This window comes from Helicoverpa zea, chromosome 29, assembly GCF_022581195.2.
Source record: "Helicoverpa zea isolate HzStark_Cry1AcR chromosome 29, ilHelZeax1.1, whole genome shotgun sequence".
Classification (NCBI taxonomy): Eukaryota; Metazoa; Arthropoda; class Insecta; order Lepidoptera; family Noctuidae; genus Helicoverpa; species Helicoverpa zea.
The window spans coordinates 5,623,323-5,650,101 of NC_061480.1; the positions used below are offsets into that span (position 1 = coordinate 5,623,323).

At 36.9% G+C, this 26,779-nt stretch overlaps 2 protein-coding genes across 2 annotated transcripts; both read left to right on the plus strand.

Annotated features, from left to right (window-relative positions):
• Positions 1-480: 480 nt before the first annotated feature.
• Positions 481-2,542, plus strand: LOC124644177 (putative Dol-P-Glc:Glc(2)Man(9)GlcNAc(2)-PP-Dol alpha-1,2-glucosyltransferase). Its single transcript, XM_047183426.1, has 2 exons — positions 481-663; positions 1,070-2,542. Exon 2 carries the CDS (start codon positions 1,082-1,084, stop codon positions 2,519-2,521), a length of 1,440 nt encoding a protein of 479 aa, XP_047039382.1. The 5' UTR covers positions 481-663; positions 1,070-1,081; the 3' UTR covers positions 2,522-2,542.
• Positions 2,543-5,967: 3,425 nt separating this feature from the next.
• LOC124644145 (modular serine protease-like) lies at positions 5,968-26,590 on the plus strand. The gene is made up of 15 exons (XM_047183381.1): positions 5,968-6,180; positions 15,448-15,499; positions 15,775-15,891; positions 16,156-16,215; positions 16,919-17,035; positions 17,402-17,536; positions 18,022-18,202; positions 18,835-18,911; positions 19,235-19,443; positions 19,971-20,183; positions 22,776-22,937; positions 23,355-23,476; positions 23,798-23,974; positions 24,466-24,625; positions 24,980-26,590. Exons 1-15 carry the CDS (start codon positions 6,132-6,134, stop codon positions 25,168-25,170), a joined length of 2,022 nt encoding a protein of 673 aa, XP_047039337.1. The 5' UTR covers positions 5,968-6,131; the 3' UTR covers positions 25,171-26,590.
• The last annotated feature ends 189 nt before the right edge of the window (positions 26,591-26,779 follow it).

Consider the following 26,779-nt stretch of genomic DNA (forward strand, 5'->3'; position numbering starts at 1 on the left):
AATGGTATATCACATATTTTACCCAATCATAGAAAATCACTTAATACGGTGGGCGAGAACTGACTTTATTTTACGTTCCGTTTCAAGAAAACATTCTTCGAATCATGACAATAATCGTCACTATCGTGTAATTTCATACAGTATCTTTAAAACTATTAGCAATAAATGTTATGAAGCTATAAAACGGGATTTATTCTTTGCGATTGTTGCAATAAACCCAGTTTTCCGGCTTGTTCCACTGCGTGTAAAGAAATGATTAACTGCGTTTTGTTTACCCTGGTTTATTACCTAATGGATTTCAAGATAATTAATTGTTTTCAAACTTATCCAGAAACATAAATTACTTTTGACAAAATATTCTATAAAAATGCGTCCAAACTATTATTGTTAAATAATTTAAAAAATATTTTATAAGCTAAAAATCTAAGTAAAACGTTTTGTTACTCGGCGCAACGACGATAATTGTAATGTGTCAAAAAGACCGCCATTTCCAGCAGTCAACGTAATTTGTGATTCTCATTTTGATAAAATTACCATTTGCTATCTAAAATACACAGCTGGAAATAATCCGTGGGCGAATTAATGTCCATCTATGCCGTTAACATATGAGGTAGCAAGGATATTCCACGTTAGCAAGTAATAACATCGGAATTTGGTCCGCCGGTAAGTCCTTACTAAAACTATTGATTTCCTATTTTCCGGGACGCGTGTCTAATGAAAATAAAGTTGGCGTTGAAATTACAAATAAGTATGAAACCTATTGTTGTGCTTTTGAATGGCGAAAAACTAATTTTACCGCATAATTGTGTAAAGAAGGTTAATTACTTACACATTTCAAATCTAAAGTAGGTAAACAATTCATCACACTTCATTATCTGTTTACATAGCTACCTAAACTATAAATAATATACATTTGAAGTTTATAAACCTATTATTTCACATCTAAAATGTTGATCTAGTAGATAAGACCTCAAAAATCATAAAATACTCTCTTGGTTTTGCCTAAAATACTACCCACACGTAAAACATAAAGCAAACTATTTCAAACCATCATTATTTTTCATTTCAGGACCCAACTACAATGGACTCATCCTCAAGATATTATGCTCTACTATTTCTCCAATTAATAGCATACTTTATGGCCTCGAAAGTAATATTTGACAAAGTAAATAATACCATACCGATAGTTATCGACGAATACTTCCATATACCACAAGGATTAACTTACTGTAATGGAAACTTTTCACACTGGGACCCTAAAATAACAACGTTACCCGGACTGTATCTAGTTTCATCTGTTATCGGCCTGTACTTCGAATGTAACGCATACAACCTACGTTTCGTCAACCTCATTGCTTCATGTGTAAATCTTGTTCTATTTTCAAGTATTTTAAGATATGTATACTTCGGTGACCGAAACCATATGAAGATTATTATCCAAGCTGTCAACCTAACAATATTACCTCCTTTGTATTTCTTTTCACACGTATATTACACTGACGTGATGGCATTAACATTTCTACTGATGTTCACTAGACTTTGCCTAGTTAATCGTAATTTCCTCTTTATTTTGTTAACTGGTATTTTTTCCACAATAATGCGGCAAACAAATATTGTATGGATAGCTATGGTTGCCGCACATAAGATACTGGACATTTTTATAAGAAGTTCTAGAGTTTTCGGTAATTATTTCATCAATGATATTAAGCTTAGTAAACGGTCAGCAATTGCTAGAGATGTAGATAAGTCAAAACTAAAAAGATATTATGGTGTCTTCGATTTGTATTGTGCGGTAAAGTACCATCTTTCTACCTGTTTAAAATCATTTTTCATGTTCATTACCTTCCATGATTTCACTATTCTCTTTACTCATATGTTTATTTTAGGCGGTTTCTTAGGTTTTGTGTATCTAAACGGCTCCATAGTTGTTGGGGATAAATCGGCACATGAAGCGACCATTCATACTCCTCAACTGTTGTACTTTCTGATTTTCTACGGTGTCTTCGGACTTCCTTATGTACTAAATAAGTTATTTTCAACGCTAAAATTAATGTTTAGAAACAAAATCGTAGTTATCCTATGCGGTATTATAATGTCTTTAATGGTGTATTACAATACGTTAGTTCATCCGTACTTGCTAGCTGACAATAGACATTTTACATTCTACATTTGGAACCGCTGGTATGGTAAATATGAACATGCAATCTTTGCTACGGTACCAGTATACATTTTCCTGCTATTCAGTATATACGATAATTTAAAGGACCAGAATTGTATATCATTTCTTTTGCCGTACTGTGTGAGTCTTTTCTTAGCTTTAGCGTTACAAAGATTAATAGAGGTACGGTACTTTTTGATTCCTTATATAGTTTTGCGTTTGCGATTTGGTCGACCAAGCTACTTACTCGTCCTATCTGAATTTGTTTGGTACGTATTAATAAATGCTGCTTCGTTTTATATATTTTTCAATAAAGAGGTTGCTTGGCAAGATTTTGACTATATGCAAAGAATAATTTGGTGAATAAAAATGTAAGATAATAAATGTTGTATATTAAAATTTTCTAGTCTTTAAAGGCTGGTTAAGGACTTAGGATTTTAAGATTTGTCAAACAAGTCTTTTTAAATCCATAAATAGGTTATAAGTTAGTAATTAATGAATGTTGAACATTTTTAAAAGGCTCTTTGCTTCCACAAAAATAATACTTTTGATGAGATTCCGCCAAAATTGTCCACGATCAAAATATATAAGGTGCTTTAATATTACCTGCCAGGACTTGAATGGGGGGTAGTATTGCGTTTATAGATTACAATAGTAAAGATAAATAATTGATTATTCGTCATTTTTTTTTATACAAGAAAAATACGTATAAATTTGACTTAATTTATTAGTTTACTAGCCGTTTTCCCGCGTCCCGTGGTAACTACTGCCCGTACCGGGATAAAATAGAGCCTATGTTACTCGTGAATAATGTAGCTTTCGAATGGTGAAAGAATTTTTAAAAACTGTCCAGTAGTTTTTGAGCCTATTCATTACAACCAAACAAACTAACAAACAAAGTTTTCCTCTTTATAATATTAGTATAGAAAACCATCCAGTAGAGTTGCGCGTTGCCACTCTTGCAAAACAGATAGAAAGAGATAGCAGTTGTTTTCATTGACGAAGCGACACTACGCGCGTAATTTGTGAACCATGTTATGCAGAGTAGAGCCAATGTTAATTTAACTTGTTTAATGTCACAAATTTCACGAAATTTCTTCACTATTGTAATCTATAAACGCAATACCACACCCCATTCAAGTCCTGGCAGGTAATATTAAAGCACCTTAGGTATATGTAGGCTATGTCGATTCCACAGCTAGGCTAGCATGTGTTCAGGGCACAAAGGTTGCAGTTTCGCGGACATTTTAGAAATGTTCGCACGCAATGTGTTACTGTTTGCTAGAGCGAGTAGACCAGAAGATACTTTTGTGGGCGTCACAGTACCGCACATCGGTGGAATGTCGCTTTTAAATATCCATAGAAAATGTTCATAATTAAAGATGTTTTTGAGACAAAAAATAAATGTAAACCAATGATTAGGAAGAGCTACTCGGCACCATTTTTTTTGTAAAATCATTTTAAATGTAAATAGGTATTCATGAAATGTGTTTCGGCTCTGTAGATGTAAGATTTCCAAAATTAAATCTTATGTATTTTTTCTTGAAATGGATAATTATTATTATTGTATCATCATCACAAATGGCTCAAAGATAAGTTAAATATAATATTTTTTTCTGTATAACAAATTAATTAGGTATATCTGTTTTTTGTACAATGATCTATATCACAATACCTATCCAGATTTTTTCTACGAGAGTTAATTTTGTTTAGTATTCAAAATTGTTTTTTCGCGTCGTCCCGTGGAAAGTACGACGGAAACGAAAAAAAGTAAAATGGATGTATTTTAAGAACTCGATTTAGAAACCTAAGATTGCCAATGAGCAATTATGCTGGTCATATAAAATTGATATAAAAAGAAAACTGAAGAAAGGTAAAATTATTTGACGAGAACTGAACTGAAAATATGATAGTTATATAAGCAATTTGACGAGACTAATTTGACAAGCCATCTTATTCTGAGATGGTAAATCATGAAATGACTCCTACCCGAATTGGGCGGGAAAAAAAAAGAATAGGCATTCAAATGGAGCGTAATACAGTTTCATATTCAATTTCTTAATATTTTTGCTATTGTAAAAAAGGTACATACCTATTAAATGATTTTGACTAAGAACTTAAACTTATTAGCATTCTTTTTTTATTATGACTTTGTAATACGTTTTTGTTCTATCTATTTTGTATCGATGTAAATAAATTATTTTTGTAATAAATCGAATTGAAATATTTTCGTGTTTCTTTTTTCCCCAAGCATATTCTAGATTCAAAAATATATGAAAATATTGATGTAATATTGACTTATTTTAAGGGTAAGAGCATCGGCGCGCATTTTTCTTTTCACACAGACCGGAGTCAGCTCCGATCGGCTGCGTGAGATGCAATAGGAGCCAAAGGCCTCGTCCTAATTGGCAGCGATCGCGCGATGGCGCGATGCGTTTTTCATCTAAGACGTCGTCCTAATTGACAGCGATCGTACGATGACACGATGCGTTCTCGTCGTTCGATGAGTTCAAACATACAGATTTCATCAGAGTGAAGACCTATTTGAACCTCGCAAGTGCCTCGCATCGCGCCATCGTACGATCGCTGTCAATTAGGACGACGCCAAACGGCTGCAAGACCGAGAAAAGGTACGCGATCGAAGGCGGTCGGCTCCTCTTATTATTTTACACCGAGCGCCTTCGAGCATTCTTAATCACAAAAGCAGTGCACATGCAAAAAAATAAACCCTACTTCAAATACTAAGTACCCAATTTTCAAGGTGTAATTTGCTCTCCTCTCCGATCCGGTCTGTCTGAATGTACCCTAAATCTGTCAAAAAGTTAAAAATCAATGTTAAAACAATAATAACAGATACTTAATCAATTTAATCATTACTTTAAGCAGTAGGTTATTTGTTTAAAAAGTCGTATCAAGATTGTTTACCCGTTTAATATTGGTTGCAAGTCTTGGGTTCGATTCCCAGAACGCGCCGAAATCTTGATGTGGTTTTTAACCGCAAATACCTAGGTACATCAATTTTAATATTGAATAGTGCGCATTTGTTTTTTTGGATTTGCAATACAGCCCGCAAAAACTAATACAATAAAAAAAAATATATAAAAAAGCTACGTAGGTAGGCACCTACTTTCATGCCAACATGTAATCTCTTCAGTTAAGATATAAATTGGCAGTAACTAACAGCTTATTGTGATAATCTTGACCTTCATATACCTAAATAAAAAAAAAAAAAACAAAATAATCAGCTATGCTATAGCGAATCCAGCGAAGCATCACAGTTCAAGAATATAAACTTTTTATCTGTTTGTTGTGGTAACCTCTTAAACCCGTTTGTCAGTCAGATTGTTAGTGTTGCTATGCTTTAATTTTTACATAAGTTTGGGGTTTGTTCTTAAAAGTGTTGTACTGGCCGGAGCCACCATGGGCTTTAAAGAAATAGTGGGTACAACATTAATTGCATATAACATGTAAAATGCGAGCCAGCGAACAATCACTTTTTATACCAACCTAAAAACAGATCGATTAATTGGTTTTCTGAGAGATGACATAAGAAATCAGCTAAATGTTTGTGTAACTACTGGCTGAGACGAATGGAAGAGGAAAACATTATTGTGCGTTAAAAAAATAGGAAGAAAAAGAACCAAAACACCTATTCAAATTATATATTTTCGTGTGTTCTCTCTCGATTTAATAGCATAATAAGAAGGTACATGCCGTTAATAAAAATGTAGGTACTGTTACACATTTATTTACCCACAAAAACTTTTGTCATAATATGGGTAAGCAACATTATAAGTTGACAACACCGCACCACAGAAGGTTTTCCCGTAGTGACGACGACGTATATGAGAAAACTTCATTCTTATGTGCCAGTAGAACAATAATAACACAAAAATGTCGTACTATTAGTGTGAATCTGCCAACTAACTAGTCATATATAATTAAAGTAATAAACAAACTAAATTATTAAGTTATGTGTGTGCTAAAAATGTTCATGTTTATTTTTAGTTTTATATTTATTGGTGAGTACAACCTTTTTTTAGAAACTAGTAGTGTGGTACTATGGTAGTTTAGTGCCTAGACTGTCATTGTCAAATTGTCATGTCAATAGAAAAAAATAAGTTTTTTAATAGTGCGGGGATCTTCCTCAAATGATAACTGGTTTTAACAGTTATTTTATGAAAATAACTGGTTACCTACTTTAGTTTTTTTGATTGACATTGATTTAAAATTGTTATGGACAGGAAATGCCTAAGTACATAGTAACTCACAAAAAATAAGAAATTAACTAGATTTTGGCAGGCATATCCCGTGTAATAGACGGCTATTGATGAAATTGGTTTTATACATAGATTAAAGTCCTAGAAAGGACATAATGTTAGTTTTGGTCCGGTTTCACAAATCTGACAGACAAAATGAGAGGTTGTGAAGAACATTTGGTTCTTAACTTAATAAACTTACCTACCCCGTCCCAAGGGAACTGCTTTCTGCGTATCTGTGTACGAAAGATGATAGGTACGTGAATAGGGCTGCCATCCGTCCGGGTTTCCCCGGATTTGTCCTCGTTTGGAGGCCGTCCGGGGGCCGTCCGGGCGGGGTTTCAAGAAGTGTCCGGGGAAATCCCGGACACTTTTCATGTAAGGAAGCACCTCATTGAATTAAGGTAATGTTAATAGTAAATGGATTACAAATTAGGTCCTATTATTTTGTTTAAAAAAATTGTACTCGTTCGGGGAAAAAATGCGATATACGCCAAATGTCCGGGTTTTTTTAATGTTTGTCCGGGTTTGGCGAAATTCGCGATGGCAGCCCTATACGTGAACGAAGTGGAAGCGCGAGAGAAAGAACCATTTATAACCATTTCGTAAATACACGGAGTTACTTTCGCATTTATATTTATAATATTAGTAAGGATTATGATGTTGTTACGAAACGATAAATGCCATTATTTATTGATCTGTTATACTTAGGGCATTGCCCGTTTATGAGCATAACCTGTCTTGAATATTTTATATCGCTTACACGGCTTCGCATCTCAGATATTCGTATTACATACTTTTTGATAAAGAGAAATAATTTTTTTGTTTGTTCTCTAAAGGTCCCAAAATGTAATGAACCGATTTGAAAAAAAAACACTATTGGAAAGCTACATACTTCCTGGGTAACATAGGCTATATTTTGACCCCGGTACGGGCACTAGTCCACAAGAGAATCGAGTGAAACCGCGGCAAAATGGCTAGTCTGTGTATAAATTAAATAATTTATTTAATATCACTACATTACAAGACTTTTAGAGAACTTCATTTTTAATTAGCATTTTGATTTTGGGCAATATTTTTTTTGCCATAAGTACAAAAATGGGCGGGAAAAACAGACGACCTTAAAAGTCAAAAATCTCAAACATGTTTTTGATGTAACAACCAGTTTTTTTAGGTTCATTGGAACTTTAACTTGAAATGAACCGGTTACAAGTAACGAGTAAATAATGTTATTAATCAAAGAGGTTTGTAATCACGTTCCAGTAATTATTGGGAAAATACCAATGGTAGATATTTAATTGCTATCGTAGGTAAATCTAGTGTTGCGGTTACACAATTATTAATATACCGGGTCCCGATTCTCCTAATTTTACTTAAGCAACATACGATTCATATTCGACTGCGATCCAATCACGACTCGACTACGATTGAAACGTATGTGGCATTCTATTTTTTCTTTGAAATAAACGTTTTTATCCTTTTCTGTCATTCAATAATGAATCATTTTGTCTGCAAATGATTTACGATTGCAATATGATTGTAGAGCAAACTGCCGTATAGACCATAATCACCAAAATAGCAGACCAATCGCAAACCAATCGAATGTCGTTGGAATACGATTGGTCTTATATTAGTAGCAGAATGCCCGATATGGTTAAAACTGCTATTGCGATCATATTGCGATTCGATTTCTATTCAATTTTGACATTATTAACTTAGGAGAATCGGGCCCTCGGTCGATACCTGCTAATCATCTCCCGAGCCTTTTTCTATCTATGTTAGCGTCGGTTTCCAGTCTAATCGGATCCACTTGAGCAGCAGTGCTTTACATGGAGCAACTGCCTATCTGACCTCCTCAACCCAGTTACCCAGGCAACCCAATACCCCTTGGTTAGACTGGTGTCAGACTTACTGGCTTCTGACTACTCGTAACGACTGCCGAGGATGTTCAATGACAGCTGGGACCAACAGTTTAACGTGGTCTTCGAAACACACTCATAGGTGTCTAAGTTGTACTTATAAAGTACTTACATTCAAACTCGTACTTGAGAGGTTGATTCTTTACCCACTAGGCCACCACAACGTAGCTAAGTATAAACTATTTCATAATCTGCGCTTAACATAAATGACGTTCAAAATAATTCCGCGTAAAGAATCCAAATATCTCGCGCATTGGAACAGGAAAATGGTCAACATAATTATTATCAGAATGATATACAGACAATATGTAATATAATACATACGTAGGATAAAAACCAATAAGTAATAACATAGTAGGTAGGTACATATAATTGTCATTTAATTACTGCCAGTATTGATGTCTTATATTCCTTGTAACATTTCTAGCGTGTAACTTGAAATGCGTAAAATCTGAAAATAGTTTCAACGTAAGCTGAATTATTTGATTACCCTTAATCTACACGGTGCAATGGTAACCTTGGTAGCAATGCTTACCATTACTACCAAGATCCTCGTTTACAAAACTGGCGTACTCAACACGCTACTATAGGTACGGCTCGGAAACCTGGACCACTTACTCCAAGCAAGAACGTCGCTTTAACGCTTTCCACATGCGCTGCTTGCGCGCGATACTCGGTGTCACCTGGAAGGACAGGGTGACTAACGAAGCTGTCCTAGCTGCGGGTTGTTCGAAAGAGATACCGCGGCCCTGGTACATAAAAGGCCTATGACGGAACACGACGGTTTTTAGTCAGTAAGAGTCTGACACTGCCTCACCGCTGCTAACCCACAGCGGGAGGGGTCATTTGATGATTTTTGACGTCGGAAAAAAAAAAAAAAAGCTGTCCTAAGCAAGACCAACTGCAACAACAGTCGTTTGAGGTCTTTGAGAATATAGAAAGTACGAAAGAGCTTGACTAAATAAAACCAGAGTTTCCGTTATACGAATCGTTTTGCAAAAATTTCGTATGTTGCGTTTAACGGGATCTCAGGTTTTTAAATGTAATTTGAATAAATTATACTTCCCGTAACCCAAAGGCTGGTCTTGGCAATGCAACAAGTCAATGGCGCCATTCTTTTGGGTACATAATAACAATTAATTATATAATATTGTTTTAAGTCAATGTTAAATGTTTTTATTTCAAATTAGCCGCTTTAATTCCCGTACCGAGATAAAATATAGCCCATGTTACTCGGGAAGAGTGTAGCTATACAAAAATGAAAGAATTTTTCAAATTAGTTCAGTAGTTTTGGAGCCTTCAGAAAAATATTCCTCTTTATTTATATAAGTACAGATAAATATCAATATGAGGCTAAATATGTACATAATTGTATTTTAAGACCTTATGAATTGTAACCATGTTTTAAGCTAATAAATTATATTATATTCCATTCATAAATTAATATTCTCTTACAAAAATAACCCATAAACATTTAACAAACATTTTATTCGGAAATAGAATGATTTATTTTCTTTTCCAAATTACGCATTCAAAACAGCTGACGCACGCTACTATGTATTTGCGGAAAACCCGTTCGGTTAAAAATCCCTGAGTTACTTGTGTTGTGTATTTTACTCATACTGAGAAATTATAAGTAGGTAATTTTGATGTGTATTTGTTTATTATTGGCTCACTTCATCATCTGCCTAGCCTTTTCCTAACTATGTTGGGGTCGGCTTCCAGTCTAACCGTACCTATGCAGCTGAGTAGTTACCAGTGTTTTGTGTGCCTTTTTTTTTTTTTTTGGCAGGGGGAAAATTCTCATGGACTTCCCTCCACCTGGGGTCGGTGGAGGGGGTGTGCCGGACTCTTACCGGCTAAAAACCCACCCAGTGTTGCCTTCTACCTTACCTATTGTCGAGGGCACGGGTATCGCCAAAGCATTCTTCCGTACCCCCGACAGGTATTGGCCCGCCAGATGTTCAAAGGCGGGCCCCGTCAACCTCTGTGGCCGTCACCCAGCGGCCACAGCAAATTCCACTAAGAGAGGCGCGCGCAACACAACGCCACCGTCTCGAGGCCTGTTTCTGATCGGACGACAGACGCCCCTAGTCTGTCGCCCGCAGGCCGCGCCCTATGGTGGCCGGAGATCAGCCACCCTGCGACGCCCACCACGTCTGCTGCGGGCGGGGAGAGAGGAAGCAGTTTCTCTCTCCCTTTCCGCCGCCTCCTTTAAAACCATCACATCCTCACAGAAGGAGGCGACGGCGTTCCACCCTTCTTCGCTGCCGACCATGCAGGACACAACAGCCGGCAGCGAAAGACTTCCCGCAGCATCTACCGCTGCCGCGAGGTCACGGCGCTGCGTTGCCCATGCTGGGCACTCCACCAACGTGTGCAGCGCCGAGTCCTCGCTGCAGATCCCACAGTGGTGGCATTTGGGCGTGGGCTCCCGGCCTATGCGACACAGGAACTTTCCGAAACACCCATGTCCGGTAAGAACCTGTGTCAGGCGGAAGCTGAGGGCGCCGTGGCTTCTCTCCAGCCACTCCTTCATAACGGGCCTGACCGCCGCGACAACGGCGTGCCCTGCCGTGGATCGCGCAAGTCGCTGCTCCCATTCCACCATTAACACCTGGCGGAGCTGTGTTTTGTGTGCCTATCTGGGGACCGGTTCTCCTAATTTTACTTAAGCAACATACGATTCACGTTCGACTGCGATCCAATCCCGACTCGATTACGATTGAAACGTATGTGGCATTCCGCTATTTTTTCTTTGAAATAAACGTTTTTATCCTTTTCTGTCATTCAATAATGAATCATTTTGTTTGCAAATGATTAACTATTGCAATATGATTATAGAGCAAACTACCGTATAGACCAAAATCACCAAAATAGCAGACCAATCGCACACCAATCAAATGTCAATCGAATACGATTGGTCTTTTATTAGTAGCAGAATGCCCGATATGGTTAACTGCTGTTACGATCATATTGCGATTCGATTTCTATTCGATTTTGACATTATTAACTTAGGAGAATCGGCTCGCTTAATAAGAGGGAAATTAAAATATCTAACAATACAGTATAGGATTTTTTATTCCCTTTTTTATTTTTATTCTTGATTGTAGGTAGGTAAGTAATAATTTAGTTTGTAAATATAGTATTAGAAGTAAAATAGTAAGTTTGTATATAAATGTATTTTAAAGATTCAATTAATAAAATCTGTAAAGGATTTATAAATTAGAATGTACTTTTTCATCTATCTATATTAAACTTCGTAGTAATACAGACTCAAATATCATAAGGATGCCATTAGATTTATATTTTTTTTAACCTATAAAAATATGGCATTTAATAGATTTTTTCACGCCATTCAGCCAGCCACAAATTCATTTTGAAAGACCGAATATAGTACAACAAACTTTAAATATTCGGTCTTGCATAATACCTCTTATTGCTGGCTGAACCGCGTGAAAAAAATCATGGAAGCCATTTACTATGGAACTATTAAATGTAAAAATAAAATCTAATGGCATCTTCACGATTTCAAAGTTACGTTCAGCCAGTTGTAGGTTTCTTATTTTAATAAATAGGTATAAAAAAGAGGTATCAATGTTTTGCTGGAAACTACTGAACGGATTTAAAAAAATATTTCACCATTGGAAATCTACACTATACCCGAGTAATATAGGCTATATTTTACCCCGATATGGGCGGTAGTTCCCACGGAAAGCGGGTGAATCAGGGGCAACAGCTAGTCTTCATCCAATATGACATCAAAACTCAAATTTTGGATAAACCAACCGCAAATGTCCAGTTTATTGTTAGCTTTTTTATCTTACTTATAAGTATTTTTAAATATTACCTACCTATTGTACAGTCGACCACAATGTGACTGACCTACCACCATTACTTGATCCCTTTTCGTACAAAACTTACATTGCAAGAGTGATCTTTTTAAATTGGTAATTCCAACAGATATGCGCTTGAGTGTAAACCTTTTTTATCGTAGGTTAAATAAATTGTATGCGTGTTTTCTTCATAAATAAATAATAACCGCTTTTTCATATTATGATCGTTACAAAATCTTAAATGTTTTTGCAAATGTTGACTAGTTTTTGTTGACCATGTCTGTGGCTTTGCTAGTTCCCTGTTTATTAAATACTGTAAGCTGTGCTTAAATTACAGTTTTTTTTTTATGCAAAAATGTACTCCTCCGTGCCTCGGAAAGCGGTAAGTATGTATTGTAATTCGGAAGGCACGTTAAATTAGTGGGTCGCGGTCGCGGCTGTCATTTGAACATCTACAGCAGTCGTTACGGGTACTTAGTCAGAAGCCAGTAAATCTGACAACCAGTCTTACCAAGAGGTATTGGGTTGCCCGGGAAACTGGGTTGAGGAGGTCAGATAGGGCAGTAGCTCCTTGTAAAACACTGGTACTCAACTGCATCCGGTTAGACTGGAAGCCGACCCCAACATAGTTGGGAAAATGCTAGTCGGATTAAGAGTAACAAATAAACACAAGGCATATAGTTTTGAATATTTTATTTAGCTTAATATAACAAATAAATACAAAGGCATATAATCTGGGTATTTAATTCAGCTTAATAGCTATTTAATTGGTTGATCGATTATCTAAATATGTGACGTCAATCACAAATCAAATTCTAACGCACATAATTGCTATTGACGTTTGTAATAATCTGGTTTTTAAAGTTAATTTAAAATGGCTGGAAATTATTACGGAACTCCACCAATGAGGGTTTTCGATACTTTTTCTGCCGCCAGGCGGCGCTTCGTATGCGTCAGATCCAAACAGCTGTCAATTAGTATGGAATTGTAGGGTCCGAACTTATTGTTTATTGAAATTCTGTTATATTGGAAGTGTTATTGATTTTATTATGGACTACGGTCAGAATAAGGTTTCCGAACTAAAAATTGAGCTAAGAGAGAGGGTGCAAAAGTCACTGGTACTAAGGAAAAGCTTGTTGAAAAATTTGTTAACACAATATGATTTAGTTTTTTTTATTTACTCAACCTCAATAGTAAAACAATAATGCAGTGCTTTAATTATAAAATAAAAAAAAAACACTAAAATCGTTCACTATTCATAGTAAAGATAAGCACTTTGACAGTTACCTGGACCTGACGACTCGGTGCTGCCACCTGGTGGACGCCATTTTAGAAAACCCTCATTGTCGTGGTGGCCTAGTGGGTAAAGACCCAACCTCTCAAGTATGAGGGTGTGAGTTCGATTCCAGGGCAGGCAAGTAAAAAGGCAAGTTTTCTAAGTATGTATGTACTTTCTAAGTGTATCTTGGACACCCATGACTGAAGTGAAGGAAAACATCTCGAGGAAACCTGAATTATAATGTCTGAAATCACCAACCCTCCTGACAAGTTTTTTTTTTGGTATGGCATCTCGCAGTTCAGCCTAGGAGGCCGTGTACGCTTAACCGGTCTTTTCCCTGTGGATGCCTAGGATTTAAGGCCTCCAGCCAGGGGCGTCCTGACAACTTCCGTCTGATGTCATTATAATGTGTAGGAATTCTACTGTAAAAGTTCAATTTATTATTTTTTTCCTTTAAAGAACAATGTCAGACGTCCATAGTAACTTAGGCTCAATAAAAATATTTCATGTACAGTGAAAATTCTTACAGTTTTTTGTGTAGTTTAATGTCAGAAGCTTTTCTATGTTTTCCACTTTTGCATTGAACTTCTCAAAACCAAATTATTCAAACGAAAAACCTGAACTCGATAAACAAAATAATTACTTATTAACATGATATTTTTTTTTTTGGAAAAGTTCTAGATAACAATTAACTATTTTATAAGAAGTTAGTATTTTATATGTAAATTGTTGTAGTAAAGAACTTTGTGTACGTGAGAATTCAGTTTTAAAAGTTGATTGGGTGGGCCGAAACCTGACATTGTTCTTTCAGTAGGAATTACATAGCCCATATATTAACGCCGGATTTAGGCTAGGTACTTTCATTGAACTGCGCAATACCATGGAGTTATCGCAGCTAGTAAATTATGGGCATTTAATTAATAATCAAGAGGAAAGAGAGAGGAAAAAGTGGTTATGTTATGGACCAAGTGATAAATTGGGCAGTATACATAATGCCCGGTCATTATGAATAATGCCCAATATGAGAGTGCAATTTGATAATAATTATTCAAACAATCAAATTGACCGGGCACTATACATATTGCCCGTGACCTTTTGGGCAAAGTAATACAAACATATTTAATTTCATTTTTTTATTGTTATAGACATTTCACTTAAAATAAACTAAATATAACACATCCCATATCAATTGACAGAGTATAGAAGTAGGCATGCAACATGCAGCAAGCATGGCTTCTGTCACGGCTCCGGCGCTGCGGGGCTCCGGCGGTCCCATGCGAGCTTATCGTCGCAGATGGTTTTCACGCTCACCACCGCAGCTTCGACTTGCTGGCCGGCTCCCGGCCAGCCTCAGCCGCGGCGGCGAGCGCTTCAACTACCTGCGCCTCAGCTCGCAGGCCGCCTCGCCCCTCCGTGCCTACGCGGTTTTGAATTGCACTCTAGGGGTAGGGCAGACAAGACTACGTGGAGTCGGTTTTGCAGCGATTCGTTTTCGTCACTAAGTTCAGTTTTTAATACAATGTTTTGAATCCAAATTAAATTCTACCATAAAAAAACGAGCCAAGAAAAATGCGATCAAGAAAAACGAGGCCGAGTTAGTAAATTAGATGACAATTGTCCAATTAATAGTTTTGTGCCTAGACTTATAATTTCCCATTAAAATAGAACATATAATTTAAAACAATAATCATAAAATATGTAGCAAGTAACAGGATTTATTTATTAGAACAACTGCCACCCTCGCACCGCATAAAATATAGCTTTATTATCAAATTGCCCAACTGTCATGTAGCAATATAATAATGCCCGTGCAATGTGATAAATAATGAAGTTAAGATAGTTATTAATCACTTGGCCCGATAAAGCTAGACATTATTCATAATGCTCGGGCATTATAAATAATGCCCGAATTAATCACATGGTCCATAACAACAGTTACAACTCATTTTTTTGGGTGGAGCTATATTATTTTTAATTATATTTTTTCGATTTTCAGCCATATCACCAGCAGTAAGTTCGGTAGTGAAGCACGCGACACACTCATGCAGGTAACTAAATCTATACATAATTATATTAAGACTTATTTATTTTTTAAGGATAAATCTTCGAAAACCGCGTCGCGAAATATTTAATCTATATGTAATTATTTATTTTTGTTATTTTGTCGGTGTAATTATTTTGTGAATTAATGTAAAGATAACAAATCCAAAAAAAAGATTCGCGGCTTTCGTTTTGGTAGATTCGCCATACTTTAGTTAGTAAACCTGCGTTTGAATGTTTATCAATGTTTGTTTAACATATTCTTCTATGTTTTTATTTCCAGTGTCGACGAGTTCTCCTGTGCAGACAGCTCGTGCATCAGTCTGTCCTCTATTTGTGACGGAGCTAGGGACTGTGATGATGGCAGCGATGAAGCTCACTGCTCTCCTGGAAGTAATTTGTAAGTACAGAAGACTGGCGATGATAGTAATTAAGCTATGTGTGTGCAGCGTGAGGGAGTGTCAGACTCTTACTGACTAAAACCCACAACGTTCCTTCTTATGCCCTTTATGTAACAGGGCGCGGTAACTCTTTCGCACAATGCTGTAGTGTAGCCCCGGCAGGTTTTGGCCCTTGTGGATCCCACTGGGATTAAGCTGTCTTAATGTCGAGTTTTAAATATTAAATTTTGGTCTTTGATAATCATTGTTTTCTTTATTTTCAGGGGTAGCTTGACTGAAGATGTGGTGCTACATAGAGATAGAAGACAAGCATCACAGTGTCGGTAACTAATTCTTTATTTTACTTATACCTTTGCCCAGCAGTGGGAGGATCAGTAGGCTGTTGATAATGATACCATTTTGTATACAGCGTAAACGTTTAGGTTCTTACATAAACTAAACGTTTACGCTGGCCTTTTCTTCACAACATTATACTGAACAATCAGTCTGATTAGTCGGGTCTTAGAAATTCAGATATTATGTTCTGACATGCACAATTCTATGAAAAATATAGCTATATAAATTATAGAATCAGACGTTAGTTTGCGGAAATCCATGACATAAAATTTTAGGAAAAATATGTAGCGTTCATTTACGCGTGATATTATTTTTGGCAAATATGACTCATATAGACGTAAGAATAGAGTATACGGGGGTAGTCTCACCGAGATACATATGTACAGAGACTTTCCTAGCAACGGTCTCTAGCATCGTGTGACACCTTCTGACCTCAAAGCCAATGCTTTAAGTACTTCTAATCTATTTACAGTTATATCTAATCTTATAATCTCCATGATGTGACTAGGAAGAAGAAGGAAATGAGTGTCAGTATGACGAGTGATAGGGAGGAATGGAAACGGAAGATATATTGCGCCGACCCCAAATAAAATCAGGAACAGGGTAGTAAAAAGATGTGGCTAGGTAAAGACTGGGTCTTAAAAAAACTTTGCTTAAATGAAGTTATCAATTGCTTTTTTTAACCTGCAGACGAAACCAATGGCAATGTCGAGATGGCAGCTGTATCTCGTTTGATGGGAAGTGCGATGGCATGGTGGACTGTCCTGACAAGAGTGATGAGACCCACGCCTTATGCAGGAAGACCAGGTATGTTGAAGAAGAGAATGGTAAGAATTATGAGGTAGAAGATGCCGTTTGACCAGTGGATCTAGTTTGGCATGATTTTTTAATTTCTGAAGACAAGATTCTAAAGATTAAAAGTTAGGAAATACACCAATGTTTCTTCTGGTCTACTCGCTCTAGGAAATAGTAATAAAATGCGAACGAAAATTTCTAAAATGTTCGTGAGATTGCAACCTTTGTGCACGAACACTTCCTAGCAGTGGATACTTGGAAATTGACGAGCATCTAGCTTTTGAAATTGTTTTAGAACCTTTGAAAGGCCTATATGGAATAAAAACTGATCTAATATCCTTCAGATTATACAGACTTATGTTTCTACTATTTCGACAGATGTCAACCCAACTGGTTTCGTTGTACGTACGGCGCTTGCGTGGATGGGACGGCGCCGTGTAATGGTATCGTAGAATGCGCCGACCAGTCCGATGAGTTGCTGCCAAGATGTCGGAATGAGACTGAAGAGTCGCAGTAAGTTGTATTATCACTTTTCTAGCCTTAATAGTTTTCTTGGGGATCAACAAAGTATATGTCATCGTTAGTTTAGATTAGACTCTCCTCTTCTTGTAGACCTTTCTTAGTCTGCGGTACATTTAGTATATTTCCGGTTACACAACTTTCATCAATGTCATCTGTTTTGGGTATTTATCAAAACCTTGATACATAAATGTAAGCCTTGAATTTTCTCAACTCTTAATATGTATAGTGTAGCTTTGCACGATGATTTGTATGGTGCGTCTGCCTATCTTACTTCTATTGTAAATTATTTGGGTTCATACAATGATGCTTCGTGGGTGCAACTTGAGAGTGTCAGACTTGACTGTCTCAACTTATCATAATTTTTTTTGGAGCCCTTTGTATACCAGGACTGTGGTAACTCATTCGAACATACGCCCGAGACATGACAGAAAAGTTATTTTACACCTTATACGCAAGTAATAAAGTCGATTTTCCAGGAACCGATTTCGGTGTGCAGACGGCAGTTTCATCTCGGCCGCGGACCACTGTGATGGGACTCCAAACTGTCCAGACGGCTCGGACGAGACTGTCCGGGCGTGTTCGGACAAGACTTGCCCGGGTTATTTGTTCCAATGTGCTTATGGAGCCTGCGTTGATCAGGGATCTGATTGCAATGGGGTAAGTGTTATGAGGTCCCTAGATTTTGTTATAGTTTTACTTCGATGACTTGATGTTGTTAATGCCCCAATTAACAACCTCACCTGCTAAAATTGACGAGACTCTGGCGGCCGACTTGTGGCGGTATCAGTCGTTGTTACACTTATACGTCAGATACCGTCAGGCGGATTTGACCAAACTCTGACACTAGGGCTTGTTAGGTGATTAAACCTACAGCTCACTGGGTGTTTTATTTTCTTTGAACATACACTGAAACTACTGAATGGATTTGTTAATTCTTTGACAGCTGGGAAGCCACACTTTTCCCGAGCAACTCAGGCTATATTTTTTGTCCGAGTATGGGAAGAAATTCTTAACCACCACACAGCATCAATTAGGATATTAAATGTCCTGCAGCACCCGTGCATCGAAATACACGTACTCGCAATATCGACATTTGTGCCTGATCTTTCTCCAATTGTGTCGGAAAGTGAAGGAATAGTGAGTGCAGCTGTGTCTGCGCACTAATAATATGTCCTGGTTGTTTCCCTTAGAGAGAAAAGCCACCGTGACCAACGATCGGTCTAGACTCCAGCCCGATCGTCGCCAGACTTTGGACGCCATTAGTAATTATTGTTATTTTTATTACACAGGTAAATGAATGCGCAGATGGTTCTGATGAATCAGACGAGCTTTGCAATCGGATGCTTCCAGGGACAACTACTTCTAAGTAAGTTATTACGAAGTCATATATTACAAATTTTTGAGTTTATGAGATGGATTGTTGTGAAACTTGGCAAAGATATGCTTGAACAATAACATGTAGGTTATTTTTCAACCGGATACGGTAAGAAATCCATATAAAACCGCTAATGGAAGCTAGTATTATTAGATGTAATCAAAGCGCCATAAATGAATGGCAATCTAAGAAAAGCAGCAATTAACTCATTTCAAGTCAACATCTCTATCTTTCTAAAAAGAATCAAAAAGACTTCCCAAATATCTTTAACCCACATTCCAAAAAGCAGAGCTCAATTCGAACATTTCTTCCAGGCCACCACCAGTCGCAACGGGTAACTGTGTCTTCCCACCACAGCCGGAACACGGCAATTTCGTATCTAATGTACCGAATGCAGCGCCTGGGCAAAGATTCTCCGTGCTACAACTCAATGTCACTTGCCGTAGAGGATACGGTCCTATTGGGCCTGACAGCGTGTTTTGTTATGAAGGCATCTGGTCTGATGCTATTCCTCAATGCGTTCGTAAGTATAGGAATTTTTCTTTGTTTTGACTCTTTAAGTCCTATAACATAGTATAAAGCGTTACATTCGCAGATCAAAAGAGAGTTCTAGTAAAAAATGCTTATTCTTGCTATATAAGCATCAGTATAATCTTAATATAGGATTTAGGATTAAAGATATTTGTCCACCAAATATTATTTAAATTGGTTCAGTGGTTTAGCAGTTACAAGCAATCATTTATGTGCTAGAATCGAACTCCTCAGTTTTGACTCTAGTGAAGCATTCGATACCCTGTACATGTCTAAAAGTTGAGTTTTTTCAAGTAAATTCAATTGCTTACAATTTTTCATTGTTAAGTTTTACGTTCTGGAAAAATTCAGATCAAAATCTCAAATGTTTCCGCTACATTTTTCAAAAAACGTCTCGTTTACGAGCTTTTCAAAAGGCGTTCCTCAAGGAGCTATATTAGGCCCAACTCAATAATTTTCATAGATAGGGTTATGTTGCTTTAATTTTAACGTTTTTAAAAATAATCCTTTATCCTCTAGGTTTATGCAAAGTGGTCGTCCATCCATCAGTGACATACCGCTGCCTCGTCGCCTCCGATGGTGTTAAAGGCTCAAGAAACTGCAACAAATATGAACCAAATGGAACAGTCATCAGCCCAGAATGCAACAGCCCAAACTATTACTCGGCGAATCCTCTCTCCAACATGAGATGCATCGATGGCAGCTGGAACCACGTGGCTACTTGTTCACCAGGTTTGGTCAAAACTGGAACTAATATCACTGTTATTATCAAAGATACACTCAAAGTTTATGTCAGTAAGTTCTTATATGCCAGTCCTAAGAAAGTAGAAGCAGTTACGGAAAAGGTTGAGGTTAGTACGGTTAATAATTTGGACTATGATGATGAAATCAGTGAAGATGACTGGCGTATGGGTAAACCTCAGAAGAAAGTACAAAATAGTAATAGTAATGGCGGTGTTAATTTCAATATTTATAACAGCAGTGTTGTTGTTAATCCCAGTGACAGAATACATTTTAGAAATTAGACGGACACTGACACAAAACAAAAAAAAAAAATTTTTAGGAATTATTACACAGAACATAAGGAGTAAATACTTACTATGGTTACTATTGTTTTAAGCTTATATTACAGATCTAAAATACCTTAAATAGTTCCTTTTTTAAGCATTTGAGTAAGTTTTTGTATTAATTGTAATTGCCATTTTTGTAGGCTGATAATATTTTACTTTTACCTAACGACAAGGTTACATATTTTCTTAGTTTAAGTTACATATTTTCCACGTAGGTACGCCATATTTTTTTTATTTAAGGAACTCCTTGGTGTTTTTATTTCGCAGTTATTTTTACGTTTACCATGATGCAATTTTGTGGAACTAATTTTTCTAGGCTAATTTATTCGTTTATTTATTTATTTGGGGCTCATTTTGTAAACTTTGTTTTTTTGCAAGAAATAATGATAGCTTGACATATTTTTTGTTTTACGGATCTGTCAAGTGTTAAACTGACATTTAGGTATTTTAAAGTGAAAGATCTCGTTACAGCCTTTTTATCATCCCACTGCTGGGCACAGGCCTTCTCTCACATGGAGGAAAATCGAATCTTTTGAAAAATCGAGCCCCAATCTTTTTTGTTTGTATGTTTTGTTTTTGGTTGCTAACCCTCGGATTGTACCAGTTTTTTAAATCTATTTATTATAGTTTAGTCGATTATAAAGCCTTGACGATTCTGTTAGCTACATCTTTTCCGAGATCGGAAATGCAAGGTGTTGCCATTGCTCAAAGAGATTGATTTATTTCAAAGACAACCAAAGAATCTGTCAGTATTTAAGGTACGGATGACAGCACATCAACCTTACTCAATCTGTCAAATTTCTTCAATCGATTTTCAACCTTATCACAATAGAGGAAGGTTAATGTTCGAGTGGTAAAATTTGACAAATTCGGGTAGGTTGACCTGCTGGCGTTTGTACATACAAACCAATGTTATGTTAGTTTTAAGTATATTTTAGGGTCTTGCAATATTAACTCAAATAAGTAACATTATTTTGATACACATAATACATGGCTTACTAGATAATTAAAAGCAAATTAAAATCAGTTTTAATAACGTCAGAATTACGCGAAGTATTTGTTATTTTGATAATGTGTCAATTGGATATCAATTGAATCTCAATAGCAGTTCTAACATTAGCGGGAATTCAGAAAGTTATATTTAAAGAAATGCAATTTTATTCTATGTTGTGGTACTTGGCGATATTCGGCCTTAAAATAAAAAAGTAAATTTTGTTAACAGGATGGTTATTATAAACATTTTGTAATAAGTATATATTTTTTTACAATAAACGATTTAAAAAAATAATTTGTGTTCTTTATTTTTTCTTTTTGTCCTGGTCCACCATCCTTTTAACATTTTTGCTGAATAGTTCTAACTATACATACGAAACACTTTGACACACACATAGAAATACATAAGCAGTAGTCGAATACCGTGACTGCTGCGTACGAGGTCTCGGGTTCGACTCCCGTGTCGGGCCAATATCACTTTAGTGGCTTTTAGAAACCGCCCGGAATTCGGAAGTTGGGGGTGTTACACCCCCGTGCTTGAAAAGGGCACGTAAAGCCGACGTCCCCGATTGCTTAGAGAAAACTCTAACACTTGGGCACGTTTTCACTGGTTACCGATATATTTAATGCTATCTGCCAGATAAAGGCTACCTATAACTTCTCCCAGATATGGCTATCTGAGACATGACAAAGACAAAAACAAAGACAAAGATCCATCCTGTGAAACCAAAAGTTATAGTTTATCTGTCAGAGACTTGTTAGGTAGTCAAAGCTGCAGCAGCTCACTAGATGAGAAGAAGAAAGGGAGATTGTCATGCAAATATCAAAGTGCACAACTCAAAATTGTACCCACAAGAACTACACGGGCTCAATTTCGCTAAGTTTACTGAAGCGACTTACGATTGCTATCCAACTGAGATTTAATCACAACTTCAAGAAAATATACCGAAAATATACCGAAAATATTACCTATTTTTTTGTTTTATAAACGTCTAATGAATTATAAAATTGTATGAATTATATTGTCTGCAATTAATTTACGATTGTAGAGCAGAATATCCTATAGACTATAGACCAATGGCAGACCAAAGGAGTGTTATCGGGAAACGATTGCTTTTATTTTTGTAGCAGAACGCCCGCTAGAGTTAAAACTGCTATTGAGATTCAATTGATATCCAACTATTTATATTGATATCATTATTAAATTAGCAGAATAAAAGTGAGCCCCTGATTCTAGCTTCAGACTAAACCTGTTTTTCAGAATGTGGGCGTGTAACTCCAGATGGAATAGATCTGATCATAGACGGCAGGAATGCCAAGAGAGGCGAGCTGCCATGGCACGTCGGCATCTATAGGAAGACCAGAGATCCTTACGAACAAATCTGTGGAGGTTCTCTCGTCTCCAACACTCTTGTTATATCAGGTAAGATGGAAATAAACTCATTGTTTAAACTTTAAATCATCATCTGGATGGCCTATCCCCAACTATGGGGATAGGCCATCCAGATATGGGGTTGGCTTCTAATGTAACCGGATGCATCTGAGTATCAGTGTTTTATAAGGAGCAACTGCCTATCTGATATCCTCAACCCGGGCAACCCAATACCACTTAGAAAGACTGGCTGTCAGACTTTATGAAACACGCTTTTAAGTCCAAATACAGCTGTGATATCCCTCTATCATAAAAAAAGTTTATACCTTCCGACTGCATCATCAGATCAGTTCGACAGTAGTCAGTACCATATTACTTTATGGTTAAAATAGATTCAGTATTTTAATGTTCATTAAAAGTGTTGAATTTGACAAGTTGTTAACTACAATTAAGTAATTTATTTTATAGCTGCCCATTGTTTTTGGAGTGACGCGAACCAAGTGTTGCCAGCTGCCAATTATGCTGTTGCCGCTGGTAAAATTTATAGACCCTGGAACAACCCCAGAGATGTGGGGGCTCAGAAGTCCAATGTAAGTATTTAAAAAGTTGTTATATCATCTACCTAGCCTTTTTCCATCTTTGTTGAGGTTCCAGTCTAACTGGATACAGCTGAGTACCAGTGTGCTACTTGGACCGACTGCCTATCTGGTCTGCCGCTAAAGTAGATCAATTGCAAACAATATAATTCGTTATTGAATCACAAGAAAGGATAAAAACGTATTTATCATAAAAAATGTGGTATGCCACATATGCTTCAATCGTAATTGAGTCGTGATAGAATCTCAGTTGGATATCAATCGTTTGAATTAATGAATTAGCAGACAAAGTAATTAATTCATATTATTTTTCAGGTCTCAGAAATAAGGATCCCGCAGCGTTTTCAAGGCAATCAGGCTAACTTTCAAGATGATATAGCTCTCCTCGTATTAGAAACTGCGTTCGTGTACGCTACGTACATCAGACCCGTTTGTCTGAATTTCGACATCAATTTTGACAGAGCTCAGTTGCAACCAGGAGTAATGGGCAAGGTAAGAGTATAAAGCTTTAAGTTGTTTATATAGAACCAGCTTCCGCCCGCGGCTTCGCCCGCGTATGGTTCGGTCGGTTATACATATCGCGTTTCAAAGAGAATTCTTCAAAAGTCCGGGATAAAAACTATTCTATGTTCTTTCTCAAGGTCAACTCTATCTTTGTGCCAAATTTTATTAAAATTGGTTCAGTGGTTTAGACGTGAAAGCGTAACAGACAGACAGAGTTACTTTCGCATTTATAATATTAGTAGGGATACTAGTTTCCCACCCTCGCTTCGGTAACAGAGTTATTATAGCTGATTTTATTAGTGTTTCTCTACTATATGATGCATGTATCATGCACATAAACCTTCCTTTTGAAACACTCTATCTATTAAAAAAACGCATGAAAATCGGTTGCCTAGTTTAAGCGTACAAAGGGCCATAGGGACGGAAAAAGCGTCTTTGTTTTATACTAGTCGTAGTCAAGTTTTTCTTTGAATCCGCAGGTGGCTGGGTGGGGTTTGACAGCTGCAAATGGGACAGCTTCTCCAATCCTGAAAGTGGTTGAGTTGCCCTATGTCGACATCTCAATATGCATCAACGCTTCACCCGTGAACTTCAGAGAGTATATCACCAGTGACAAGATTTGCGCTGGTTATGGAAATGGTGAGTTACAATTTATACTAATACTAGCGGCCCGCGGTACGTGCACACGTATAAAGTCTACAATGTCGTCACGATAAAAAACTTGTTACAAAAAATAAAACCAACTCCCAAAAACACTAAAAAGCAAAAAAAAAACTATTCTTAGGTCCTAGAATTCTGTGTTTATTTATATTTCGCCACCGACTTCTAGGCCGAATACAGGCTTAGGCCTAAAAAATATATGTCCATACTTTTTTGCCAATCTTAAATGCGGACTAGTAACAATCACTATTTTTTAACCTTGTCGTCATGCGTATTCTATTGGTCCAGCTCATAAAAAGTGTTGCCATAATATCCTTTTACCTTTATCCACAGGTACGGCGTTGTGTCGAGGCGACAGCGGCGGCGGCCTTGCCTTTCCCGAGAGAGAACGAGGCAACGACCGTTACTACCTACGAGGCATAGTTTCAACTGCAGCTAGTAATGATGACGCCTGCAATGCTCACACGCTCACTACATTCACACAGATAATCAAACATGAGCATTTTATCAAGGAGTCTTTGTAGATTACAGAATGACATGTCTTGACGTTGACGTAAGCTCAATTTGTCAAATCGCAGCGAAGTTTTAAACAACCTATAGAAATTACTCGTTAAAATCAAGCTCAGAATATTTATTTGCTTGTTATAATGTATAGCAGATATTCTAATCTCAACGTCTCCCGAGCCTTTCCCCAACTATGTTGGGGTCGGCTTCCAGTCTAACTGGATGCAGTTGAGTACAAGGAGCGACTGCCTATCTGACCTCCTCAACCCAGTTACCCGGGTAACCCAATACCATGGTTAGACTGGTGTCAGACTTACCTACTTGCTTCTGAATAGTCGTAACGACTGCCAAGTATGTTGTTTAGAAACTTCTTTGCTCCGGTTTGGCAGAGCCTTGCTTAAAGTTTATGTATGAATTGATCTGGCAAAAAGTATTGTAAAGTCAATTTCGCGAAAAAAGTCTCGCAGACGCAGCGCTAGTGTCTGTGCGATATCTCAGTAAATACGTACAAAATAACAGTTCCACAATTTTCCGCGGGACTTCTTTCGTGAATAAGACTTTAAGTTGAATGAAATCACGTTGAAATTAACGCAGAAGCCGAATTTTAAGTCTGATAATTGTAACAGTAAAATAAAAAGGAATTTTTTTTTAAAGTTTATATTTTAAATGAATCTGTCATCACTGTATTTCGCTGTGAATTAAGTGTTGTTAAACGAAACATTCCCAAAAGCATTTAAAGCTAAAAAAAGACTGCTTGATTGCTCTGTCCCTAATATTAAAATCATACACCTATTATAGGTAGGTAATTATCCAAAAAAAAAAAGAATCTCTAGCATCAAAGTCTGGATTTTTTCTGGATTTGTTTTCAAAAAGGATTAATAGATTGGTTCAAATCATGTAGTAACTAAAGATGAGCGGAGATGCTATAACGCATGTAGGTCAGGCGCCTTCTTTTAGGTCAAATTCGTACGGTGGGCATGACCAAAACGATCAGTTTCGAGTGCCCTAACGTGCTGACAACAATTTTTGGTATTACAAAAATGGTCAGGACCAAAAAAGGCGTATACAAAGGTGAAAACAATAACTTTCCTCGTCCCCCACCCCCGCATTTTCGTAGGCGATTTTCCGTTACGGCATCTCCGCTAGTCATTTTGTTTTTCATGGTCAATGGCTGCTAGAAAGAGCAGCAACTCAATAGAAATGTTACCTAAATGTGATATATGTACGTAATTTGTATGTTTTCATTGTGCTTAAATGATTTTAGAAAATTGATTTATTCTTTGTTATATGTAAAAAACTATTCTAAATGCCATTAGGTTTGGTGAGAAAGACGTACTTATAAAATATCTAAATGACAATAAATTAAAGGTTGTGATGACGTAAGTATAGTTGTTTGAACTTATTGTAATAATTACTTTTATACATTCTATAATGAAATCATTATGTGTTTTATTTTTATTCCCACTCTAGTGTTCTGCCAATTGAATACTGTGTCAATTGGATATTAATTGAATCTCAATAGAAGTTTAAACCTTAGAGGACATACCTACTGCGTTTTTCAATGACATTCCATTGGTTTGCCATTAGTGTACAGGGAAGTCAGCTCTACAATCTTAAATCATTTGCAGA

Coding starts and splice junctions, on each gene's coding strand:
- LOC124644177 (XM_047183426.1), top strand. CDS start 1,082: ATGGACTCATCCTCAAGATATTATGCTCTACTATTTCTCCAATTAATA.
- LOC124644145 (XM_047183381.1), top strand. CDS start 6,132: ATGTGTGTGCTAAAAATGTTCATGTTTATTTTTAGTTTTATATTTATT. Junction 6,181..15,447: donor TTTTAGTTTTATATTTATTG/GTGAGTACAACC, acceptor TTCGATTTTCAG/CCATATCACCAGCAGTAAGT. Junction 15,892..16,155: donor TGCTCTCCTGGAAGTAATTT/GTAAGTACAGAA, acceptor CTTTATTTTCAG/GGGTAGCTTGACTGAAGATG.